At 36.9% G+C, this 24916-nt stretch overlaps 1 protein-coding gene across 2 annotated transcripts in view; it reads right to left on the bottom strand.

Moving 5' to 3' along the window:
• The window catches only part of ATRNL1 (attractin like 1), a 1132449-nt gene that overhangs the window by 516846 nt on the left and 590687 nt on the right, over positions 1-24916 (bottom strand). For both annotated transcript variants that reach the window (XM_043982337.1, XM_043982338.1), the window contains exon 26: positions 5019-5097. In XM_043982337.1, coding sequence (XP_043838272.1) covers positions 5019-5097 — 79 coding nt within the window. The remainder of the gene's footprint in view (positions 1-5018; positions 5098-24916) is intronic.

The following is a 24916-nucleotide window of genomic DNA, read 5'->3' on the forward strand; positions in this document are numbered from 1 at the left end:
AATGATTCCAAAGATTGTTTGAGATTTGTGGTCTACCTACTTGACCACTGCAGGAAGAGCTCAAGAAAATGTGTGAAGATTCTAGCCTAACTGGAAACTAAAACTGAAAAATGGTAACAATGCTATCTGCCTTACTTTCTTCATGTCATTATGATAATGGAAAGAGTATTTAGTATGCAGGTACTATGTGCCGGGCAGGCACTATGCCAACTGCTGGGGATACAAGAACTAAAGGAAACAGTCCTTACTCTCAAGGGGTTTACATTCTAATGGGGAAAGTGAACACAGAAAGGGTAGTTGGTAAGGGACAGAAAGACTGTTACCAAGAGGAAGAGAAAATCCAGAGTCTATGCAAGGTGAATGTGGCCTTCTTTGAGAACAAAGGACAAATGACAAGGGAGACACTGGAATGCATTGAATTGGGGAGTGATGTGGTCAAACTCACTTTAGAAAACATACTTTGGCAATTGAGTAGGAGATGAATTGGAATGTGGAGACCCTTGAGTCAGAGGAAGCCTAATTAAAAGGCTCTTGCAATTGTTTAGGCAAGCTATGATAAGGGACAGAACTAGGGTAATCAATAGCTGTTTATTTTTTTATAATAAACATTTTTATTTAAAGTATTGAATTCTAAATTCTATGCTTTTTTCCCTTCCTCCTCTACCCCATCCCTGACGTGGTAAGCCATCAAATGAATGTTATACATGTGCAATTATGTAAAACATTACCATATTAGTAATTTTGTATAAGAAAATTTCAATAAAAGAAAAATGGAAGAAAGGGAAATAAAGTCTGTGGCAGTTTCTCCTCAAAGTACATATAAATCCAGTGGGAAATGGGTTCAAGCTTAGAGAGAATATGTAGCTGTGATGAAATAATGAGATTTAGCAGATACTCAAAGACCCACCTGGAGATTAATCTAGACTGATTTAATCAAGTGAGAGTGGTTAACTGCTGATTAGCCTACTTCAAGTTAACTGGATTGTAATCGCACCTTGAGAACACCTTCAGAACCAATGGATTTAGATGACACCAACCAATCAGCTTGAAGCAGTGTGTAAGGACTGCCTCTGTTCCAGACCTATAAAAAGCTTCCACAATCAGCTTGCTGGAGAGTTCCTGATTAAAGCAGGCTCCTGGAGGAGGACTTGAGGAAGAACCCAACCAGCCTGGAACTGTAGGCTAGATAGGCTTTTTCTTAACTTTCTGAACTCCGTGTGAATATCTGTATGCTTTAATAAATGTTCAATGCCCAAAGACTGGTACTGAATCTTCTAATTTAAGGCGATCACACAATATAGATTTTAAACATCACATAGCAAAGGGATGATTATTATTTCCTGGAACTTCTATTTTCCTATTCACAGGGTACTCAAGGAGTTCTCCTTAAGAATAGTGAATCTGCATTTACCCATCACTGGCTCCTGATCAGTTATTGCTTTTAGCTTATCCAGAAATCTGCCTCTAACAGATACAAAGGTGGGAGCTACAATATCCTCCTCACCCTTTCATACTTGTAAGTCCCTCCTTTGGCCAAGTGTTGGGGGGTTGACTAACACCAAGGCTAACACCAAGGCTTCTTTTCCACTCCCAAGACAGCAGATCTATAGAGGTGTTCTGTAAAGCCATGCTTGCTCCAATCTCTTGAATGAACATAGTTCTAAGTAGTTTGCTAATTTATAGATGATTCCTGTTACATGGCCAAATTTCCTTGGCCTATCCAAATAAGAATTTTTTAAATGTCACTCCAATTGAAGGGACTTGTTTAGATTTAATCTAAAACCTATCATCTCATCTAGTTAAGATATCAAGTCTAAATGCCATGGGGGTGTTTTCAACCCTACCTTTATACATGCCTTTATACCAAAACTCTAACTATTACTCCTGTGAAATGCCTAGTCATTTCCAACACAGTTCAAATTCTACCTTTTACAAGAGAGGCCTTTTGTGATTCCAACATCTGTCCCCTCCCAAGAAGTCGGTGCTTTCATTCCAAAATTACAGGGTGTATCTATTTTGCATATGTCTATATATGAATGATGGGGCTAGCTAGGTGGCACAGTGTATAAAGCACTGGCCCTGGATTCAGGAGTACCTGAGTTCAAATCTGGCCTTAGATACTTGACACTCACTAGCTGTGTGATCCTGGGCAAGTCATATAACCCTCATTAAAAAGAAAAAAAATCCTATACTATATATGAATGAATTGTCTCTCCTTGCTATGATGTAAGCTCTTTTAGGAAAGCGAATTCTTTTTCTGTTTTTATCCTCATTGCTTAGAACATAGTAGATGCTTAACAAATGCTTTCTGATTGAGTGAAAAATTAACAGAGGACAGGGACTTAAATGTTCACCAAATAATGTTATGTTAAATAGTGGATTAAAGAATGAATCACAAAATCTGGCCTCAGACACTGGAAACTTATTAGCTGTGTGACCCTGAGCAAGTCACTTAACCCTCATTGCCCCACCCCAAAAAAAAAGAATAAATCACAGAAATGACAATTATATTAAGCTAAGTAGAGTTTGCTTCCATAGGAGATTATGATTTCCCTTTGACTAGTTCTAAAAGAAAAGTCTAGATTATTACTCATTAAATGTGATATCAAGAGGATTCCTATTTAGGGAGTAGGGGGCCTAGATGACCTCAAAGGTCACTTACTACTCTTTGTTTCTGCAATAAATGCTTCTCTTTCCATTGGCTCTAAAGTTTGCCACTCTAGGTCACAAGAAAAGCCTGAAATATACTCTGCCTCCTTATTAGCCAAAAGCTTCTTTCCTTTGCTAAAGAATAATATTTCTACAATAAAAGAATATATGAACATGGGGATTTGGTACAAATTATTAACCTTAGTTGGTAAATTTGGCAGAAATCTGTGAATGTGAAAGGTATCTGTCTGATTTACTTATTTACTATCTATTACAGTAGGGTCATGACAGGTAATCTATTTGGTAACCTGAAAATATAAAGCCTTGGACATTACACTGGGAGAAAATTAGAATAAACCTGAGAGTGACTTTTATTAGAGAAGCTGAATATAAGTTATTATAGCAGTTATAGTTTCTTAGTTTTTAATGACAATATAAAATATATTCAAGAGAATAATTAGGGAAAACTGAAAATATTCACCAAACCTGTAGATTTTGTAAAAAGTGGACTTGCTTGCATTTTTTAAAAAAAGAAACAATTGCTATATGATAGCATTAAATTACTGTTGAAAAACATTACTCACATGGAAAGAATCAAAAACTACAAAAGCAAAAAGAATACTAATGTTTTAAAAAGCAAATGCCAGTTAAAAACTGTAAGGAAAGGGGCAGCTAGGTGGTGCAGTGGATAAAGCACTGGCCCTGGATTCAGGAGGACCTGAGTTCACATCTGGTCTCAGACACTTAACACTTACTAGCTGTGTGACCCTGAGCAAGTTACTTAACCCTCATTGCCCCGCAAAAAAAAATAAATAAATTAAAAAATAAATAAATATATAAAAACTGTAAGGAAAGAAATAATAAATGTATACAGAATACTTGTCCAGCAAGGATTCAACTCTGACATTCCTTTGAACCTTTACATAAAAGCTAATTCATTCAATGAATATAACAAAATTGTCTATTATATGTTTAAATCATTGGATTATGAAAATTGACTGTGGTATGTAATTATTTATCCCTTTTATATTACCAAATTATCTTAGACTTCTAAGGAATACAAATCTTTAATTCTTACATGTGGATTTTTTTGTTTGTTTTTTGCTTTTTTGAGAGGCAATTGGGGTTAAGTGACTTGCCTAGGGTCACACAGCTAGTAATTGTTAAGTGTCTGAGGCCAGATTTGAACTCAGGTCCTCCTGAATCCAGGGCTGGTGCTCTATCCACTGCACCACCTAGCTGCCCCCCACATGTGGATTTAAATAAAACTATTTTAAAAAATAAATTTATTTATTTAGAATTTTTCCCAAGTTACATGTAAAAACAAATTTTCACAATGATTTTTTAAAAACTTTATGGTCCAAATTCTCTTCCTCCCTCCCTCCTCAGCCCTCCTTAAGAACTCAAGCAATTCAATATGTTATACATGTTTAGTTGTGCAAAACATTTCCACATTAGACCTAACCAAAAAAAAAAATAATTCAATCTATATTCAAATACCATCAGTTCTTTCTCTATAGATGGATTACATTTTCCATAAATCCTTATAGTATCCTGTTCATCATTTCTTACAGCACAATAATGTTCCATCCTAATCTCATCCCACAATTTGTTCAGCCATTCCCCATTTGATAGGCATCACCCCAATTTTGAATTCAACTTCTTTAAAAAATATTTTTAGGGTACCAATGTAGTAGTGGTATTGCTAGGTCAAAGAGCATGCTTGGTTTTATAGTCCTTTGGCCACATAAAACTATTTTTTAAATGTAAAACATTCTAGGTAATCAGGACAGATAAGTTGAGAAGATTCTATTTCTAAGAAAATAATTATTATACTTTGAATGAATTATAAGAAAATAATCTCTCCCCAAACTTACATATAGGTGATCATCACTGAAACTATATATGACTTTAAATGTATTACCAAAATTATAGCAGATTTTTAAATATCATATTAACTGAGACAAATGCTTTGAGATTTGAGGTTAACTTGGAGACAATTGTTTACGTATATCAATACCAGCATTTATTGTTTGCTTCCAATATTGTTATTTATAAATTCATGCAACACAAAAGGAAAATAAATGATAGGAAAACACCAGAATCAATGTTATCAGTAGATTCTATTTTATCCACCAACTTCTAGCTAATCAACTCTTAGATACTGACTCAAATTGACTCTAGCTTAAAGTCTGTTAGATGGTATAAAACCAATATTTCATTAGTGTGCTCTACCCAAACACATAAAATTATGCAAATTAGTCCATGAATTTAAAATAATAACACTAATATCATATAAGTGCTTCCATCTCTAAATTCACTACGTGAAACATGTACACAACCACTTATAATAGATATGGTTTGGATACCTCTCTCCGTCGAGAAGCCCAACAAGTTTGCTTGATCTTCCAGACAACAGCAGCTACCAGTAAGAGAGATAAGAAACAACTGGAGAAAAAGAAAAACAAAGTACAATTTATGAGCAAAAATATAATTACAATATTGAGTTTAATAAAGAAAAGGAATCACAGATTTTTTAAAAACAACCTCCTTACCTTGAAAATTATTCAACACAATAAGGATAAATACACAAGTCTTAAATAACACCAAAATATTGTTTTTGTGTCTGCTGAAGCTGGAAAATTATCTTCAGGCCAAATATGCATAAGGCCTTTAAACCAGCAGATTAAAAAAAACAAAACAAAAGAAAATGAAATTTCGGGCTAATCTACTGGCAGAAAAAGAGAATCACCTCTGCTTTTTATTTTTCATGAAGACCCAAGAGATTTATAATTTAAGGCTTCCTCAGTGGGAAAAACCAAATAATTTTCCATTCAGTTTTTACTTAAATATAATGACCACAAAAGGTAGTAGGCTTCCACCAGTTGCGGAGGTCCATGGATCAATGCCTTGAAGAGCCACAGGCCACAGTGTGGCTGTGCAGTCTGATACGGGTGTCTCAGCTCCTGCCCCAGCGAGGACATCAGAAAACCGTGCTCTCTGTTGCCCGTTGGTTCCTGCGTCTCATTTGTTTTTCTTCCTCCTGAGCTTGAAGGCCCATCTCAGCTGTGCGCAAGCTGCTCCTGAGTACTGAACTCCATTGGGCGTGGTCCTTGGCCATCTCCTCCCAGCTGTGGGTGTCTATTCCCAGAGCCCTCAAGTCTCATTTGCATACATCTCTATAGTGAAGCTGGGGGTGTCCAGCAGGTCTTTGGCCTGAGACTAACTCGCCACAGAGTAGGTCTTTAGGAATGCGCCTGTCTTGCATGCGGTACACATGACTGAGGCAGCACAGCCGTCTTTGTTTCAGTAGTGTGTCGATGCTCAGAAGTTGCGCACGTTGGAGCACTTCTGTGTTGGTGATTCTATCCGACCAAGATATGCCAAGGATGCGCCAAAGGCAGTGCATGTGGAAGCTGTTAAGCTTCTTCTCTTGTCTAGTATATGTAGTCCATGTTTTGCTGCCATACAGTAAGGTACTCAGGACGCATGCTCTATAGACAGCAAATTTATTTCGTCTTGTCAGTTTACTGTTTGCCCAGACACACTTGGCAAGCTTAGCCATGGTTGCTTTCCCAATCCTCTGATTGATCTCAGAATCAAGTGACAAATTGTCACTGACAATAGAGCCAAGATACGAGAATTGGCTTACGACATCCAATTGGTAGCTACCGATGTGTATCAATGAAGGCAACATAGAACTCTGACATATGACTTTCGTCTTTTTAAGATTTATGGTTAGGCCAAAGTCCGTGCAAGCTTGGGAGAAGCGATCCATCAAGGTCTTCAATTCATGCTCTGAGTGGCAGTCAAGTGCAGTATCATCGGCGAAAAGCAGGCCTCTACGGGTGCTACCTCTCACGCTGGTTTTGGATCTCAGACAAGAAATGTTGAACAGGCCTCCGTCCAACCAGGAATGCAGATAGATGCCATCAGTTGACAAACCAAAAGCATGACAGAACAGCATGGAGAAGAAAATTCCGAGCAAGCACTTGCTTGACTCCACTGTTTATGCTGAATGCTTCAGAGGTGTTGCCTTCAAACTGTACAACACCCTGCATGTTGCAATGAAAGGAGCAAATGAAGCTATGGAGTTTAGGAGGGCAACCAATTCTCAAGAGAATTTCGAAAAGACCTTCTCTGTTAACCATATCAAACGCTTTGGTCAGGTCTATGAAGGCAATGAAGAGGGGTTTTCTTTGTTCTCTGCACTTTTCTTGCAGTTGGCAAAACGAAAAAATCATATTGATAGTTGACCTCCCTGCTCGAAAGCCACATTGCGATTGGGGTAAACATAGACCACAAAAGAAATCTTTTACCATTTTACAATCTCGATTATTTTATTTTATTGTTACATAAAAAAAAATGTAACTAAAGAGAGCAACAAAGGTTGGAGTCTTGCTTTGAAAAACAAGATTAATTCCTCCCCAAATTGTATCATTTTCACCATTTATATTCTATACTTCTCTAAATTTCAGCTCTTTTTTTGGGGGGGGGGAACATAGACATGTGACTTGGGTGGCCCACTTGAAATTCTATCCATTTATTCCTTCATTCAATCATTCATCAAAGTATCAAATTGCTATTGTAGCTACCATGTCCTCTGTGCTGAGTTCTGGGTGCCAGGGGATATAGAAAGAAATAAAACAGTTCCTTCTAAGAGGGATGATTAGAAAATATATATATTTGAGTATTCGAGTAAGAATAGAATAAGTGTAAAAGCACAATCCAAAGTATTTTGAGACTGTTTGGGGGATAGTGGAAGTCTATCTAGGAGCATCTGAGAAATCTTCCTGGAGGAAGTAACATTTGAAGTGGAGTAGGAAGGACAGGTATAATGTCAAAAGACAGACATGAGAAGGACATCACAGGTAATGGGGGAAAAGGTGCGAAAGTGAGAAAACATGGGACAATTTGGCTGGAGTGTGGGAAATGTGAGGGAGAATAGTCTGGAATGAAAATTTAAAGACTTTCTTTTGGGCAATTAGAGCTATTAAATGCTTGTGAGTAGGAGTGTGACATTGTCAAAAGAGCTTAGAGGGAGGGTGTGGTCAGAAGTAACTTGATCCATCTGAAAAGGATGGAAGTTTTGTTTTGAGTTTATGTGTTTGTAGGGGCAGGGCTTTCCCCTTAGGAAAAACCAATACAATTTTATCAAGACAAATCCACCTTTTTGATTTTTAAAGTTTGGAAAAGTTTGACACTATTTTGAAAACTTTGAAAAAGTTTGGAACTTATTATTTTGAGTGAATGTCTATTGGTACAGGTTTGAGGCACTCACTGAGATTTAGGCTTTAAAAAGGAAGCAGTAAACAGAGGAGAAAGGGGGCTAGAAATTGTTGAGAAAAGTTGTTCAAGAAAAATTGGGGGAAAAAGGGGAAGGGCTTGATCTGAGTAAGGGAAAAGAAATTGTGCAAATGATTTGGAAGGTTTGGAGCTTGTGAAAACACATGTCTATGCCTTATTTCTTTCTTGTAATGTTACAAGTACTAGAATTTCTAGAATTATGCCAAATAATGACAAATGGGGGAGGGTGTAGAACCATTCTTGATTTATTCCGTAAGTTATCAGAAAAATTTCTATGTTTTCCTCACTGAAATTGAGGCTATCTTTTGGTTTTGCATATGTCATGGGGCCTAGAGTACCCCAGAAGTTCTCTGGGGTACATCAAGGAATCTTCTCCTTGAAAAACTAAACCAGAGGACAGATATGCCTAGAGAGACAAGGGGAACCAGGTCAGACTGAGCTAGGTTGCTGACCTCCACCCTTAATTTTGATCTCCCTTACCCCTGGGGATATAAAATCAGGTGTGGCCGTGGCATTTGTGTCCTGAAGGGAGAGATGGCTTGAGAGATCAGTAGCCACCCCTCACCCAACTCCTCTATCCACCACCAGTGGGGGATAGTCCTCCCTCACTAAAGGAACTTTCCACAGTCAAATGGTCACCCCTCCCCGCCTCAGTCCTCTATAAAAGTACCTGCCCGTCTCTTGCTCAAGGAGATTGGTACCTCAGAGCCACGTGCTTTGTTCCATACCTATCTCCCCATGAGAAGTCCAAGGATTTCTTTCATGGTTTCCCTTCCCTCCCCCCTTCCCTTCCCTTGCCCCTAAATAAACTACCATCTTATTCTAACTGCTTTTGTGTGCAAGAGGGTGTAATTCCTTAAAGAGGAATTCCTAAGAACCCCTAACCCTATACCCCATTTCCCCCATAGCACATATATGTTTGGGGGTTTTAGAATAAGTCAATGGATTAATCAAAAAACATTTATTAAGTGTCTACTATGCACCAGACACTTCATCATCATTTATTCTAGGTTGTTGTTTCAGTTGTCTTGGTTTTTAATAAGATTCATTTTGTTAATTGTCTTCCTAATTATAAATGATTCTTTTAAGCCTTGTGAAGCTCCAAGTGTATCACAGTGAATAATTTTAGAATGCACTTTTGTAATAGTTTTGCTATGGTTTTATTTAAAATTCTTTGCCTTGTTATTCATTTGTAATTTGAACCTATAGTTCTTTTTGTCTATTTTGTTTTCCCCTTGTTTAGGTATTAGAGTCTCTTTTATTTCATCAAAGAAACTTGATAAAATATTTTGTTTCTCAAATTCTGAAAATAATTGCTGTAGATTAGATGTCACTCTTTAAAAGCTTGATAGAGTTTACCTATAAAGTAACATATGTAAGCTTACATAATAGTGACATGGGGGAAAAAGGGTAGGGGGTTCAAGATAGGGATAGGGGGTTTGGGAAAGGGGTTAGGGATTTGGGGTCCTTAGGAATTCCTCTTTAAAGAATTACACCCTCTTGCACCCAAAAGCAATTAGAATAAGATAGTAGTTTATTTAGGGGCTGGGGAAAGGAAACCAAGAGAGAAATCCTTGGACTTCTTCTCGTGGGGAAAAGGCATGGCACAGAGCATGGCTCTGAGATACCAATCTCCTTGATCAGGAGACTGGCAGGTACTTTTACAGAAGACTGATGGGGGTGACCATCTGACTGTGGAAAGTTCCCTTAGTGAGGGAGGAACCTCCTCCACTGGTGGTCCCTGGAGGAGTTGGGTGAGGTGCAGATCTCAAGCCATCTCTCCTCCTCAGGCCACAAAGGCAGCAGCCACACCTAATCTTATCTCCCCAGGGGTGAGGTAGACTGGAATGAAGGGTGGGGGTCAGCTGGGATCCAGTTACACTTATCTCTTTAGGTGTATCTGTCCTTTGGATTAGTTTCTCAAGGAGATGGTTCTTGGACATGCCCCAGAGAACTTCTGGGGTGCTCTGGGCCCATAACAATAGAAAAGAAGACAGAGCACTGGACTTGAGGAGTTGGGTAAATGCCTCAGATACTTAATAGCTGTTTGACCTGGATAAGTTACTTAACCTCTCCCAGCTTTAATTACCTCATGTACCCATGAAGGTAATAATAGTACCTAGATCACAGAGTTGTTATGTGAAGATCAACTCAGAAAACAGATGTAAAGTATTTTGCAAATCATTAAGTATTATGTAAATGTTAGCTAAATATACTATCATTTGGTGCATAAAGTTTAGTATTGATTGTCTTATTGTCTACATTTTCTTTTAGTGTTATAGGATTACCATTTATCTTGCTTGACATTAAATTTTCATCTTTGCTTTGTCTGATATGATGATTGAAATCTCCTTTTGGGGCATCAATTTATGTACAATCAATTTTATCCCAGTCTTCTACTTTTATTCTGTATGCTTCTTTATTTTCAGAAATGTTTCTTTATGTTATGGGCCCACAGTACCCCAGAAGCTCTCTGGGGCACATCAAAGAACCTTCTCCTTGAGAAACTAAACCAAAGGACAGACATGCCTAGAGGGATAAATGGAACCAGATTGGATTGAGCTAGTTTAGGGACCTCCACCCTTTATTCTAGTCTCCCTCAACCCTGGGGCTATAAGATTAAGTGGGTCTGCTTCCTTTGTGTCCTGAGGAGATGGCTTCAGAGATCTGCAGCCACCCCTCACCCAATTCCTCCAGCCACAACCAGTGGAGGATGGTCCTCCCTCACTAAAGGAACTTTCCACAGTCAGATGGTCACCCGCATCAGTCATCTATAAAAGTATCTGCCAGTCTCCTGCTGTGCCTTTCTCCTCATGAGAAGTCCAAGGATTTCTTTCATGGTTTCCCTTCTCCTCCCTTCCTTTGCCCCAAAATAAACTACCATCTTATTCTAATTGCTTTTGTGTGCAAGAGGGTATAATTCTTTAAAGAGGAATTCCTAAGTACCCCCAAACCCCTACCCCTTACCCCTTACCCCATTTTCCCCATGACATTTTTATTATATATTTTGAGGTTTTGTTTTCTCAGCCATTATGCCACTCTTTTTTGTTTTCTTGTAGAATTTCTTGCAGTATAATAAGCAGACCTTATTTGTTACATTCTTCTGGGATATCAATTTCTGATCATTTTGTTTTAAAATTAGTAGGGGGGGCTTACATTGCATAAAATTTATGTTGTTTTTCAAGTTGTTTCCTTTTTCATCTCTTCTAACAGTTTTCTACTTCTGTATTTTTATTTTCTAAATGAGTAATTCATTCCCTCTCTCTCTCCCTACTTCCCTCCATCCCTCTTTCTTCTACCTTTTCCTCCCCTTCTCTCTCTTTCCCCCCTCCCCTCCCCCTCTCTTCCTTTCCCCTTCCCTCCCTCTAGTTCTTTGGAGACACTATCCATGATGTCTTCAGTCTTTCAAGTTTGGTACCCTGCTGTACATATTCAGGTATGTATGTATGTATACATTTATTTGCTCAAGCATGCATAACCTAAATCTAAGTTGATATTTAAATAAGCTTACAAAAAATGTTAGTGGAAGAAATATAGACTTTCAAAATAAAATGATACACACAACAGAAGACTGGATATCTAGCAGAGGCCAGTGATCCATACCCACAATCTAGTTTGAATAAGGACTTGAGGTTGACCTCCATAAACCTCAATGTGAGAAGGCTGAAGAATATATATATATATGTGTGTGTGTGTGTGTGTGTGTGTGTATAAGTATATGTATGTGTATATATGTATATATGTATATGCATTATGCATTGTGTATGCATGTATATATACTATTGTATGTGTGTTGTATTACATGTTCATGTGTGTATACACATATACTATATATGCTATATGCGTGTCTATATATGAATACACATATAAAACATACACATACATAAACACATATGTGTGTATATGTATGTGTGTGTGTATATATATATATATATATATATATATATTTATGTGGTCTGCATTGAGAACTCTGATTTCTAACCTATTTTACTCATATTGTCTTCATGGTAAATATATTTTTTTTTTACCATTCTGGAGATTTTGCTGATTTTCTGATTGATGAGAATCTTAGAATTCTCTTTTTGATATGTATTATTTTTGTTCTGGCCTCTTTTTTAAGCTCTTTTCCATTGATATAATGAACATTTTTATTGGTTTGTGTGTTTATTAGCTAAGTTTTTACTTAGATTTTCTCTTTTGGCTTTATGGTCTTTTAGCTTTTTGCTTTTATTTGTTACTTTTTCATTTGTTTCTGATTTCCTCCTTACTCTTTTATTCCTCTGCCTTCCACTGCTATTCATATTCACAAATGTTGGCATCCTCAAGCTTTTCACATTGTAAGGTATGGAAGTCCATACCTAGTCTTTGTTCAAAGTAAATTCTGGGTCTATGTGGTACAGTAGATACAGCTCCAGGACTGGAGTCAGGAAGACTCACCTTCATGAGTTCAATTCTAGCTTCAGACACTGGCTGTGTAATTCTGGGTAAGGCACTTAATTTTGTTTGCCTCAGTTTTCTCATCTGTAAAATGAGCTGGAAAAGGAAATGGCAAATCATGCCAGTATCTTTGCCAAAATATACAATCCAAATGGGTTCATGATGATGAGTCGTACATGACTGAACAGAGGCCTGGCTCCTGATGGATTCCCAGTCCTCTCTTGTATTTATTATTTTAATTTAAAAGTCTATATTTCTTTCACCAATATTTTTTGAAGGCTCTTTAAAATTTTAACTGGGATTTAAGGACTATTGTGAAAAAGAAAATGAACTCTCATTGTCTTCTTCTGGGATACATTTTATTAAAATTGTACAGTGCTTTTTATTGTTTCTCTGGGTTCAGATCTTTTACAGGGTGAGTTTCCAGTGGTTTCTGAAGTTATGAGATAGCAGTGTTGCCAAATCTGAAGTATTCAACATACTTCATAATAATCTACCATATAGAAATCAAAGGAAATAAATGAACACCTGGGAGGGGGATGAACACAGTGCTGTTGAGGAAAGCTTTGAGGTGGAGAGGAAAATATTTAAATATTTTTAACCTTTTTGAAATGGTTATTATTGAAAGGATTCAAAATATGAAAGCATATCATTGATTAGGTAGCCTCACTTAGGGGGTGAAAAACCCCACAACATTCCATAAAATTAACATTAGAAAGCAAAATGTTATATTTTAGCAAATGTTTTTGGTGACAAAGAAATATCCTCTGGTGGCAATCCAGCAAGCTGAATGCAAATAGAGATAATATTGTTGCTATTTTATAGCAATTTAAGGTTAACTGATTATGAGCCTCAACACTGGAATGCATATTTCTATAAAGTGTTATTAAAAGCTGTTTGGGGATTCTTAAATTTCTATTTCTCTTAAAAGGTTAGCAACTAGGGAATATTCTTTAGAAAAAAATATGAAGAAAAAGTAATGCTGTCTGCAGAATCTATCCCAGTATGTAATATCTTAAAGCAAATTAAAAAAAAACAACCTTGTATTTTTTTCCTCCCAAGAAAATAATTTATAATTAAATTATCTTGTGGTAAAGTATACATTTTGCATTTTGTTAGTGAATATTCATTGAAAACTATGTGGATGTTAGCTATGATTCTTTTTGTTTTTTTGTTTTTGTTTTTTTCTGTGGCAAAAGGGAGTAAGTGATTTGCCCAGGGTCACTCAGCTAGTAAGTGTCAAGTGTCTGATGCCGCATTTGAACTCAGGTATTCCTGAACCCAGGGCCAGTACTTTATCCACTGTACCACCTAGCTGCCCTTTAGCTACGATTCTTAACCAAGTATTTATTCCATAGAATACTACATTATTCTCTGGCCAGGAGGCAAGATCATAAAGTATAGGCAGGATGGTTAGGTAGAAAGGACATTGAACAGAAAGATTTTATTCTAGTCCTGATGTGAAGTCTTGTATAAATTACTTCACCAATTCTTGGCCCCAAATTTTCTCCTCAAAATATAATGAAAAGCATCAGAATTGACTCAAGGAGGGAATAACATACACACTCAAGTGGGTATAGTAATATATTTTGCCCTGAGGGAAAGTGGGAGGGTAAGAGGATGGGAAGGGTGGGAAGAGGCAAAGGAAGAGAGGGCAGATTGGGGGAGGGGGCAGTAAAAAGCAAAACACTTTTTAGGAGGGATAGGATGAAAGAAGATAGAAAATAGAGTAAATATCAAGGGGAGGGAATGGGATGGAGGGTAACACAGTTAGCAGTAGTAATTGTGAATGAAATGATGAGCAGGATGCTATCAGAAGGACATATGAAAAATGCAAACCATCAACAGAGGAAGAACTGATGGTATCTGAATACATATTGAAGTATATTTTATTAGTTCCTCTTTCTTTCCTTTCTTTCTTCCTTCCTTCCTTCCTTCCTTCCTTCCTTCCTTCCTTCCTTCCTTCCTTCCTTCCTTCCTTCCTTCCTTTCTTTCTTTCTTTCTTTCTTTCTTTCTTCCTTCCTTTCTTTCTTTCTTCCTTTCTTTCTTTTTTCTTTGTAAGGCAATTGGGGTTAAGTGGCTTGCCCAGGGTCACCCAGCTAGTAAGTGTTAAGTGTCTGAGGTCAGATTTGAACTCAGGTCCTCCTGACTCCAGGGCCAGTGCTCTATCCACTGTACCACATGGCTGCCCCTAGTTCTTCTTTCTAAAGTTATTTTTTCTGTTTTCTTTCACAACCTAATGTGAAGATGTTTTGCATAACTGCACATGTATGACTTATATTGAATTGCTTGACTTAATAGGGAGGGTTGAGGAGGGAGGGAGGAAGAAAATTTAAAACACAAAGTTTTAAAAAATAAATGTGGAAAAATGTGGTTGTTAATTTTCTTACATGTAACTTGGGGAAAATTATAAATAAAAATTAAATATATATGTATATATGTATATGTGTGTGTGCATGTATATATATATGTATGTGTGTGTGCGTGTGTGTATATATATGTAGATATATAGATATAGATATAGATATGTAGTTATACATATATAACGAGAAGTTTGGCTTATTCATTCAGCACACTGACAGTCAAACAGACAGACATTCCATCCATTCATTCATTTGACAAAAAAAAAAATGTGTTAAACACCTGCTGGTGGCAGAGCACTATGTTATGTACTATGGAAGATAAAAAGTTGATAAAAGACAAAGTCTTTAATCTCATGAGGTTTTCAATCTAGTGAAAAGATACTGTCACACATAATTATAATGTACAGTATTCCTTAAGAATTGCCCTGGAATTGACAATAAATTGCTATATAAGGTTCGAAGGAGGAGGCTGTTACATAGCAGGGGATCAGAGAAGGAAAGTTTTATGAAGAAAGTGGCATTTGAGGTAGTTTTAAAAGGATAGGGAAAAATTTGATAGGCAACATGTGGGTAGGAGAATATTTCAGAAATAAGAACTAGATTTAACAAAGGCACAGAGATAGAAAAGTATGGTATATGGTCAAAAAGCAGAAAGTAGTCATGTGCATACAGCAAAGAGTATAAAGAGAGGAGTAAACTGAGGTAAGCCTTGCAAGGTAGGTTGGGAAAGGATCATTATGACCAGAAAAAGAAATTTGAATAATGTTCATTAAATGATAGGAAATCATTAAAAATTTATGAATAGAGGAGAGACATGAACACATCTATACATAAGAATTATATTATCTCTTGAAACTTCTCCAAATCCATAATTCTATAACTCCTCCCCAACACAATCAAGATGTCTTCCACCACTGGTTTGTCCTCTGCCTAAAATTCCATCATCTGTTATTCATTGCTTTGAAATAATAAGCTCCTTTAATATCGAAATAGCCCTGAAAGACAACAAATTTAGCTATTGTCAGTTATTCATTCCTTCACAAGTTCTCTCTGCTATAGTGGGTTAAAACAGTCACTGAGTAAATTAGAATTTTTATAGAGGAAAAAGAAGGAGGATGAAGAATATTTCTGGATAATGGAGAACTATCTAGAAAAGGTAGGCAAGGGTGATCTGTGGTGATAAAAGTGATGACAAGGAAAGAAAGGTGATAAAGAAAGCTCGTGCTTTCAAATAGTACTTTAAAGTTAAGTGAAAAATATAACCCTTATATTATAAAGATAAGAATTGAAATTTAAAGAGTTTAAATGGTTTTCCAATAGTCATATCAGTATAAAATATCAGAGCCTGTACTGAGTAGAGGGGGAGGAAGGATATATTCATAAGTGAAGATGTGCAAACAGAAGATATCAATGAAATCAAGTAATAATAAGTAACAACAACAAAAATAACATTTATGTGTACTGTGTGCCAGTCACTGTACTAAGCTGTACTAATTATTATCTCATGTGATCTTCACAACAATCCTGGAGGAAGGTGCTATTATTATTCCCATTTTATAGATAAGGAAACTGAGGCAAACAAAGTCTAAGTGACTTCCCAAGGGTCACACAATCAGTAGTAACTATTTGAGGCTGGGTTTGAACTCGGGTCTTCCTGAATCCAAGTCCAGAGATAGTTGTCTATACAAAAATTCCCTGTACCTGTCTCCCTTCCAGATATTATCTGCCTCAATAAAAAAATAACTTATTAATAATGCCAGCTAACAATTATGTAGTGTTTACTATGTGCTAAGAACTGTTCTAAACACTTTTACATTTATTATCAGTCAGTATACATTTATTAAGTGCCTACAACGTGCCAGGAACTGTGCTAAGCACTTTACAAAAATTATCCCATTTGATCCTCAAAACGACATTGCAAAGTAAGTGCTATCATCAACCCCATTTTATAGATGAGGGAAGTAAGAAAAACAAAGATTAATAACTTGCCTAGGATTACACAGCTAGTAAGTGTCTAATGCCAAATTTGAATTCAGGTCTCTCTCACTTCAGGCCTGGTATTCTACTGACTTAAACACCTAGTTCTGGAGGGAAAAAAGTTCTTATTTAAACATAGATCTAGACTCAAAGTCCAGTTTTCTTTCCACTATACCATCATATTGTCCCTATGCTTACAGATATAATTAATGTGTCTTATAATTTTCTATCAGATTAATCTTGACAAAGCAGTGTTTTATTTTGATTGTTGAACATGGGGCACAGCTGTCGACATGTAATGTCCCCAGAAGAGTTAAACTAGATCAAAGGAATTCTGTCAATTGGAATTCACTTAAAACTCTACTTCATGATCCTTGACAGATGTCTTTGCTTTATCTTTAGTCGACCAGAGAAAATAATTAGTGAAGTTTAATGAAATTGTAGTAAGAAAAGCTGCAACAGAGCATTCTTCGCATAATCCTAGGATACAGATCACCATTTGTGGAAGAGTACATGAACATAGGAATTACACATGAAGGATACATAAATGGGAGATACACCCAAAGGATCAACTCATGCTTCTGATGCTATAGGGACACCAATATTATCCAGTACTGTCACTGAACTACTCACAAACGACCTGCTCTCCATGGGATATAGTCTCTGCTGAACTCATTACCGTGCTCCTCCTTCCAAGTCTTGTGGTGATTGCTGAGGAAGCACTGTGAGCTGAGCATTTCTCCCCAGGACTTATAACATGTCCATTTAATAGGCATTTATTAAGTGCCTACTATGTGCCATTCACAGTGCTAAGCACTGGGATAAAAATATAAAAATGAAACAGTCTCTATTCACAAAGAATTGACAATCTAATTGATGGTCGGGACAATACACAGAAAGAAGTTGAAAAGTGGGGGGGGGGGGCGGGGCAGGATGAAAGGTTCCTGATACAGAGGGCATGATGGAAAAGTCTAAAAGAGTAAAGCCAGGTGGGAAATGAAGAGACCCTCTTTAAATGAAGGTTTGGGAGGAGCTTCTTGCTCAACTCTGCAGAGGCTTCCCAGGGGCAGAAGAGATTGATGGAGTGTGATTTCCAGGGCTGACATAATTTTGCAGTATGAAGAGGTTCCTAAGACACAATAGAGAGATGCAAAGGAGTGGAGCCAGGAGAAAATCAAGATCATGTATGCTGGGGACACTGCTGTTCTAATCACCACTAGTTTCACAGTAACTGCTGAGATTGCCTTCCACTGGCCTTTGTGAAATCAGCTAGATTGTAGCAGTCTCTGCTGGACATTGCTCTCTGCTATCCTCTTGAAAGTGTGTGTCTTCAAGGCTGCCCACTGGCTACCTCAACTCTGCCTCTTTAAAGGGGTGTGGCTAGAACTTTTCCCTGAGAAAGAGTCTGACAGCTCCTTAGTCATAGCCACCACACTCTACTAACAAAACCAGACACAGAGTCTCTTACATCTGAGTGGAGATCAAAGTCCTCTGTTACCCATAATTATATTAATTAGTATTGAACACTACTGAGACCTTTTTGAGCTAAGAAATACAATCAAATTTGAATCAGAACAAAAGGCAAACTAAGGATGTAAAGTCATTGTTCTCCACCCACCTGGTCAAATTCCTATCTATATTATGCTTGTCAACAGCAAAGACCCTTTGCTTTGGTTCTGGATTTTGACCAGCAAAAATTTTGCCTTGTCTCCACAATTTGATAAATCTATTATCTTACTGGAGTACTTCTTTCAATGGTACAGATGGCAACCCATCCATGCCTTCTTATCTGTGAGATTCCAGTCTATGTCTTTCCATAAATTCTCCACAGGGAGTCCATCCTTTGAGTGGGAGTAGGGGGTTGCTGTTTCCTGATATCACCTGCATTCTGATATACCAAGTTGACTATCCATCTGTGTTGCTAATGATAAGAAGCACCAAGAAAATAATATTTTGTTTCTAAAATGTAAAATTATAACTTTCCATAATATATTTGTATTTAGCTAATATAAATATTCATGTCTATCATAGTAAATGATACCATCTTTTTATGTACTCCTAACACACAGTACCTTTAAAATATAACGCGGTTGCATAAAGAACTTATACTGAAATATTAAAATAGCTAATCAAAGACTTAATTGTCATTTTGTTGCATCTTTTTTGACTCTTCACATTTTATATTCTTATTCAACATATTCAGAAAGAAATAAGGTTATCAGTATAATTTTTGTCTACAGATGTCTTTATATCCCTTACAGCAAAATGCAGATTTTGTTAAAAGGAACTAGTGATCTTTAGTGTAAAGAAGACTTACAATGAACGTTATTATCATCTTAGTATACTAGATTGGTTATTATGTGAAGAAGAACTAGATTTGTTCTACTTGGCTTCAAAAGGAAGAACAAAATTCAATGGGTCAAAATTACAGGGAAGCAAATGCTGGGTCAATATAATGAACCTCCAACAGAGACCAGGGGCAGGAAAGTTAGGCAGCTAGCTAGGGTTCAAAATGCAAGGAAAGAAGATGGTGACCTACTAGGATGCACTATTTGACTAAGTCATGGAAAAAGATCAATACCAGTCTCCCCCATACAACCCAAGCATTTACAGAAGGACTCCCAGAGTCTTGGGTTAGATACACCACCAAAACAGATTAAGAGTAAATAATACAGGGATAGCTAGGTGGCACAGTGGATAGAGCACAATCCCTGGAGTCAGGAGTACCTGAGTTCAAATCCGGCTTCAGACACTTAACACTTACTAGCTGTGTGACCCTGGGAAAGCCACTTAACCCCAATTGCCTTACTAAAAATAAAATAAAATAAAATAAAATAGTAAATAATATAGGGCAAAGAATAATCAGTTATTCCTAGAGACTTTGAAAAGTCTCTTCTGCCAGAGTTCTATATTCCTCAAGCCCATCCCAGGCCAGCCCAAGTCCTTTCACAAGGAATAAGTTGGAGCTGGAGCAGAATGATTTTAGGGAGTTCTGGGCAAGTCCAGTACATTACATTCTCCTTTTCCAAGTCAGGCAGAAGGGTCCTTTCTCAAACCTGGGGAAGATTGCTTTAATATTGCACCTAGGAGAGTAGCATCAAGAATTCTGGGAGTACAGCACTTCCTGAAAGAGAGCCTGATACCAGCCCAGTCCAAACAGTACCTAATTCAGGCATAGCCTAACAGAAAGAATAGGCTCAGGTTATTCTAGGTAGGATCCACATGGTAGCAGGAGTCAACAAAACTGTGAGGAAAATGCCATAGGCAAAACCCAGTCCAAGAAGTCCCTGAAGCCTGAGGTGGAACCCAGCACAAGAGGAGCCCTTGAGTCCAAAAGTATGTTGGTATCTATATCCAGGACTCATCCCAAAAGTCCTGCAATAAGAGTAAAAACACAAGCACATCTCAGCATTGGAGGTGTCCTAGAGTCTCTTAAAGGAAGGGTCAAGTCTGGCCCACTAGACTCAGAAACAGGCAAGCTCTGATCATACATTGAGATGTAGAGATTGACTTTAGGAGAGGTACCCTCAATAAGAAAATTAACAGAAACTCTGAACATGAAGAAACAAAACTTTCGTTTGAAGAAGACCAAGAGAGTATATAATAATGCATTGCTAGTGGAGTTGTGAACTAGTCCAACCATTCGGGAGAACAATTTGGAACTATACCTGAAGGGCTGTAAAACTGTGTATAGCTTTTGACCCAGCAATATCACCACTAGGTCTGAATCCCAATGAGATCAAAGAAAATGAAAAAGGACCTATCTATTGGAACAAAAATCTTGATAGAAACCCTTTTTTGAGGTGACAAATATTAGGAAATGGAAGGGATGGCTATCAATTGGGGAATGGCTTAAAAATTTATGACATATGATTGTAATGGAATATTATTTCCTAAATGAAATAATGAATAGGATAGTTTAAAAAAATATGGAAAGGGGACAGCTAGGTGGCGCAGCCAATAAAGCACTGGCCTTGAATTCATGAGGACTTGAGTTCAAATCCAACCTTAGACACTTGACACTTCACTAGCTGTGTGACCCTGGGCAAGTCACTTAACCCTCATTTCCCTGCAAAAAAAAAAAAAAAGAAAAGAAAAAAGAAAAAGAAAAATATGGGAAGACCTATATTAACTGATTCAAAAGGAAGTGAGCAGAACAAGAAGACAAGATGGCAGGCTAAGGGAGAAACTCACCTGAACTCTCCCAAATTAGCCTCCAAACAACTAGAAAATAATGCCTCAAAACAAATTCTGGAGTGGCAGAACCAACAAAAGGATGAAGTCTGGGGAACAATTTTCTAGAAGAATTATTGTGACTATTGTGAAAATTATTGGAATATCTGTAAGTAATGATAAAAAAAAGAGATAGGATACTGTATTTAAAAAAAACATCAAGAAAAACTGCCTGATTTCCTAGAACCAGAGGATAAAATAGACATTGAAAGAATCCACCTATCAACTCCTGAAAGAGATCACAAAATGACAATTCCCAGGGATATTATAACCAATTTATACATTTCCCAGGTCAAGAAGAAAAATACAACAAATAGTCAGAAAGAAACAATTCAAATATTGTGGAGATATAGTAGAGATTATACTGGATTTATCAGCTTCTAAATTAAAGGATCAGAGGACTTAGAATGTGATACTTTGGAAGGCAAAAGAGCTAGAATTATACCAAGAATCACCCAGCTAGTGAAAAATTATAATCCTTCAAGGGAAAAATGTCATTCAATGAAATAAACAACATTGAAGCATTCCTTATGAAAAGACCACAGATGAAAATTTGATTTCCAAATATATGACTCAAGAGAAGCATAAAAAGGTAAATAAGAAAAAGAAATCCAAAAAAGTTCAACAATTTACATCCCTACATGAGAGGATATTTGTAGCATGTTATTAGGACCATTAGAAGGAATATACATAGACAAGAGGTACAGGTATAATTTAACATTGATGGGTTGATATAAAAAAAATTAAGGAGTGAGAAAGAGGAATGCACCGGGAGAAGAAGGAAGGGAGAGGTAAAAGGTGGTAAATTACATCACATGGTGGTAAATTACTCACATGAAGAGGCATGAAAGAGCTATTACAGTGGTGAGAAAAATGAAAGGCTGAGCATTTCTTCAACCCTACTCTCATTGGAATTGGATCAAAGAGGAAATAACACTAACACTTAGGTAGAAATCCATCTTACCCTATGGAGAAGTAAGAGGGAAAGGGTCAGTAGAGAAAGGGACTCATGGAAGAAAGACTAGAATGTGAGAGGTGATGGTTAGGATGAAAACACTTTTGGGGATGGACAAGGTGAAGAGAGAGAAAGAGGTGGGGGAGGGAGAGTTAAACAGGGGGAAAATAGGGTAGAGGGAAATAGGAAATACACAGTAATAACTATGAATGTTAATGGGATTAATTCACTCATCAAGTGGAAGCAGATATCAGAGTGAATTAAAAATTAAATTCCCATAATATCTTATTTAAAAGAAACACGTTTGAAGCAGAAACACACATAAGAGTAAAGGTAAGGGGCTGAAGGAGAATCAATTATGATTCAGCTGAAGTAAAAAGAAAATCAGGGGTATCAATCATGATTTCAGACAAAGAAAAAACAAAATAAAAGATCTAATTAAAAGAGATAAGGAAGGAAAGCACATCTTGCTAAGAGATAACAGAAAAAATGAAGTAATGTCAATACTAAACATTTGTTCAGCAAATGGTATAGCATTCAAATTTTAAAGGACAAGTTAATTGAGTTATGGTGGGGGGGGAAGACAACAAAACTATACAAGTGAGGGAACTCAGCTTTCTCCTCTTAGTAAAAGATGAATCTAACCAAAAATAAACAAGAAATAAGTTAAGGAGGTGAATAGAATTTTTTAAAAGTTAGATACAATAGACCTCTGAAGAAAACTGAATGGTCATAGAAAGGAATATACCTTTTTTACAGTGATGGATTGATCCTACAGAAAAAGTGACCAAAAATTAGGGCATAAAAACCTCATAATCAAATTCAGAAAGGCAGATCTATTAAATGCATCCTTTTTAGATCATAATGCAATAAAAATTATAATACAGAAAGGGCCATAGAAAGATAAAATAAAATTAATTAGAAATTAAATATTTTATTTCTTTTTTGTTTTTCTTTATTTAGAATTTTAATTTCCCAAATTACATATAAAAACAAATTTTAACATCACTTTTTAAAAACTTTGTATTCCAAATTCTCTTCTGTAATGATTGGAATGATGTCACCTGCTGGAGACTTACTATAGCAAAAATCCGCCATGAGGAGAAGGCATCTGATGGCAAGACATCTGGCTCTTTGGTGTCAGGAAGTGACATTTACTGGTGGGAGGAAGAGGGGGCAACGCTGGTGCTCTCACTCTCTTTCCTCAGGACTCGGGTGGAGAAGGGAGCTAAAAATGTGCTCTCCTTTAATAGATAGATGAATCTAGGCCTCTTTCTCTCTCTTTACCAAATTCTTATTCTCCCTAATAAATGCTTAAAAGTCTAACTCTTGCTAAATATTATAATTTATTGGTGACCAGTCATTAGATATTTTAGACAGAATAGCTAGAATTTTAGCCCCTTGCACTTCCTTCTTCCCTCCCCATCCCTACTTAAGAACTCAAGCAATTCAATATAAGGTATACATGAGTAGTCATGCAAAACATTTCCATATTAGCCAGGTTGTGAAAGAAAACAGAAAAAAACCCAAAACTTCAGATCAAGGAATTAACAAAAAAAAAGTTATGCTTTAATCTGTATTCAAATACCATCACTTCTTTCACTGTAAATGGATTGTATTTTTCATAAAACCTTCAGAGTTTTCTTGCATCATTGTATTGCTTGAATTCACTAAGTCATTCACAGCTGATCATCTTACTATATTGCTGTTATTTTGTATACAGTACATTTCACTTTGCATCAGCTCATGTAGGTCTTTCCAGGTTTTTCTGATAGCATCCTTCTCACCATTTTTTAAAATAGTAAACTACATTTATATAGAACTTTAAAGAGAGATGTCCTTACAATAAACCCATGAGGTTGATTATTGAAACAAGAGTAATAGATAACATTTATATAGTACCTTATACTTGAAAAAGAATTTTCTTCACACTAGCCCAGCAAAGTACCATATTTTATCATCATCATCACCAATCAGTCCTCCTCATAATCAGTCAATCTTCATCTTCATCCAGTGATTATCAATCTATCAGTCAATCATCATCATCTTGCATTGCTCTTGCCTTTGTTTCAATTTTTTTCACTATTTTTACTATTGCTGTTTCCCTCCATCCTACTCCCTCCCCATATTTACTCTGTTTTCTATATTCTTTTACCCTACCCCCTCCCCAAAAGTGTTTTGCTTCTGACTGCCAACTCCTCCAATCTGCCCTCCCTTCTTTCAACCCTCCCCTTATCCCCTTTCCCCTCCTACTTTCCTTCAGGTTTAGATAGATTACCCAATTGAGTGCATATGTTATTCCCTCTTTAAGCCATTTCTGATGAGAGTAAGGCTCCCTCACTCTTCTGTACCTCCCCCATCTTCCCATCCACTCCATAAGTTTTTTCTTGCTTCTTTTATATAAGACACTTTACCCCATTCCACTTATCCCTTTCCCTTTCTCCCAGTGCATTCCTCTTTCATCCCTTAATTTGTATTTTTTTTTGGCGAGGCAATTGGGGTTAAGTGACTTGACCAGGGTCACACAGCTAGTAAGTGTTAAGTGTCTGAGGCCGGATTTGAACTCAGGTACTCCTGACTCCAGGGGCCGGAGCTCTATCCACTGCGCCACCTAGCTGCCCCTTAAATTTTTTAAAGATATCATTATTTCATATTCAACTCACACCTGTGCCCTCTGTCTAAATATACTCCATCCACCTTTTAATAATGAGAAAGTTCTTATTAGTTACAATTATCATCTTCTCATGTAGGAATGTAAACAGTTTGGCCATTGATATCTCTTATGCTTTCTTTTTCCTGTTTACCTATTTATGTTTCTCTAGGGTCTCATATTTGAAAGTCAAATTTTCTATTCAACTCATGTCTTTTCATCATGAATGCTTGAAAGTCCTAACCTTCATTGAATTCCCATTTTCCCTCCTGAAGGATGATACACAGTTTTGCTGGTTAGGTGATTCTTGGTTTTAATCCCAGTTCCTTTGCCCTCTGAAATATC

The sequence above is a fragment of the Dromiciops gliroides genome, chromosome 2 (assembly GCF_019393635.1).
Source record: "Dromiciops gliroides isolate mDroGli1 chromosome 2, mDroGli1.pri, whole genome shotgun sequence".
NCBI lineage: Eukaryota > Metazoa > Chordata > Mammalia > Microbiotheria > Microbiotheriidae > Dromiciops > Dromiciops gliroides.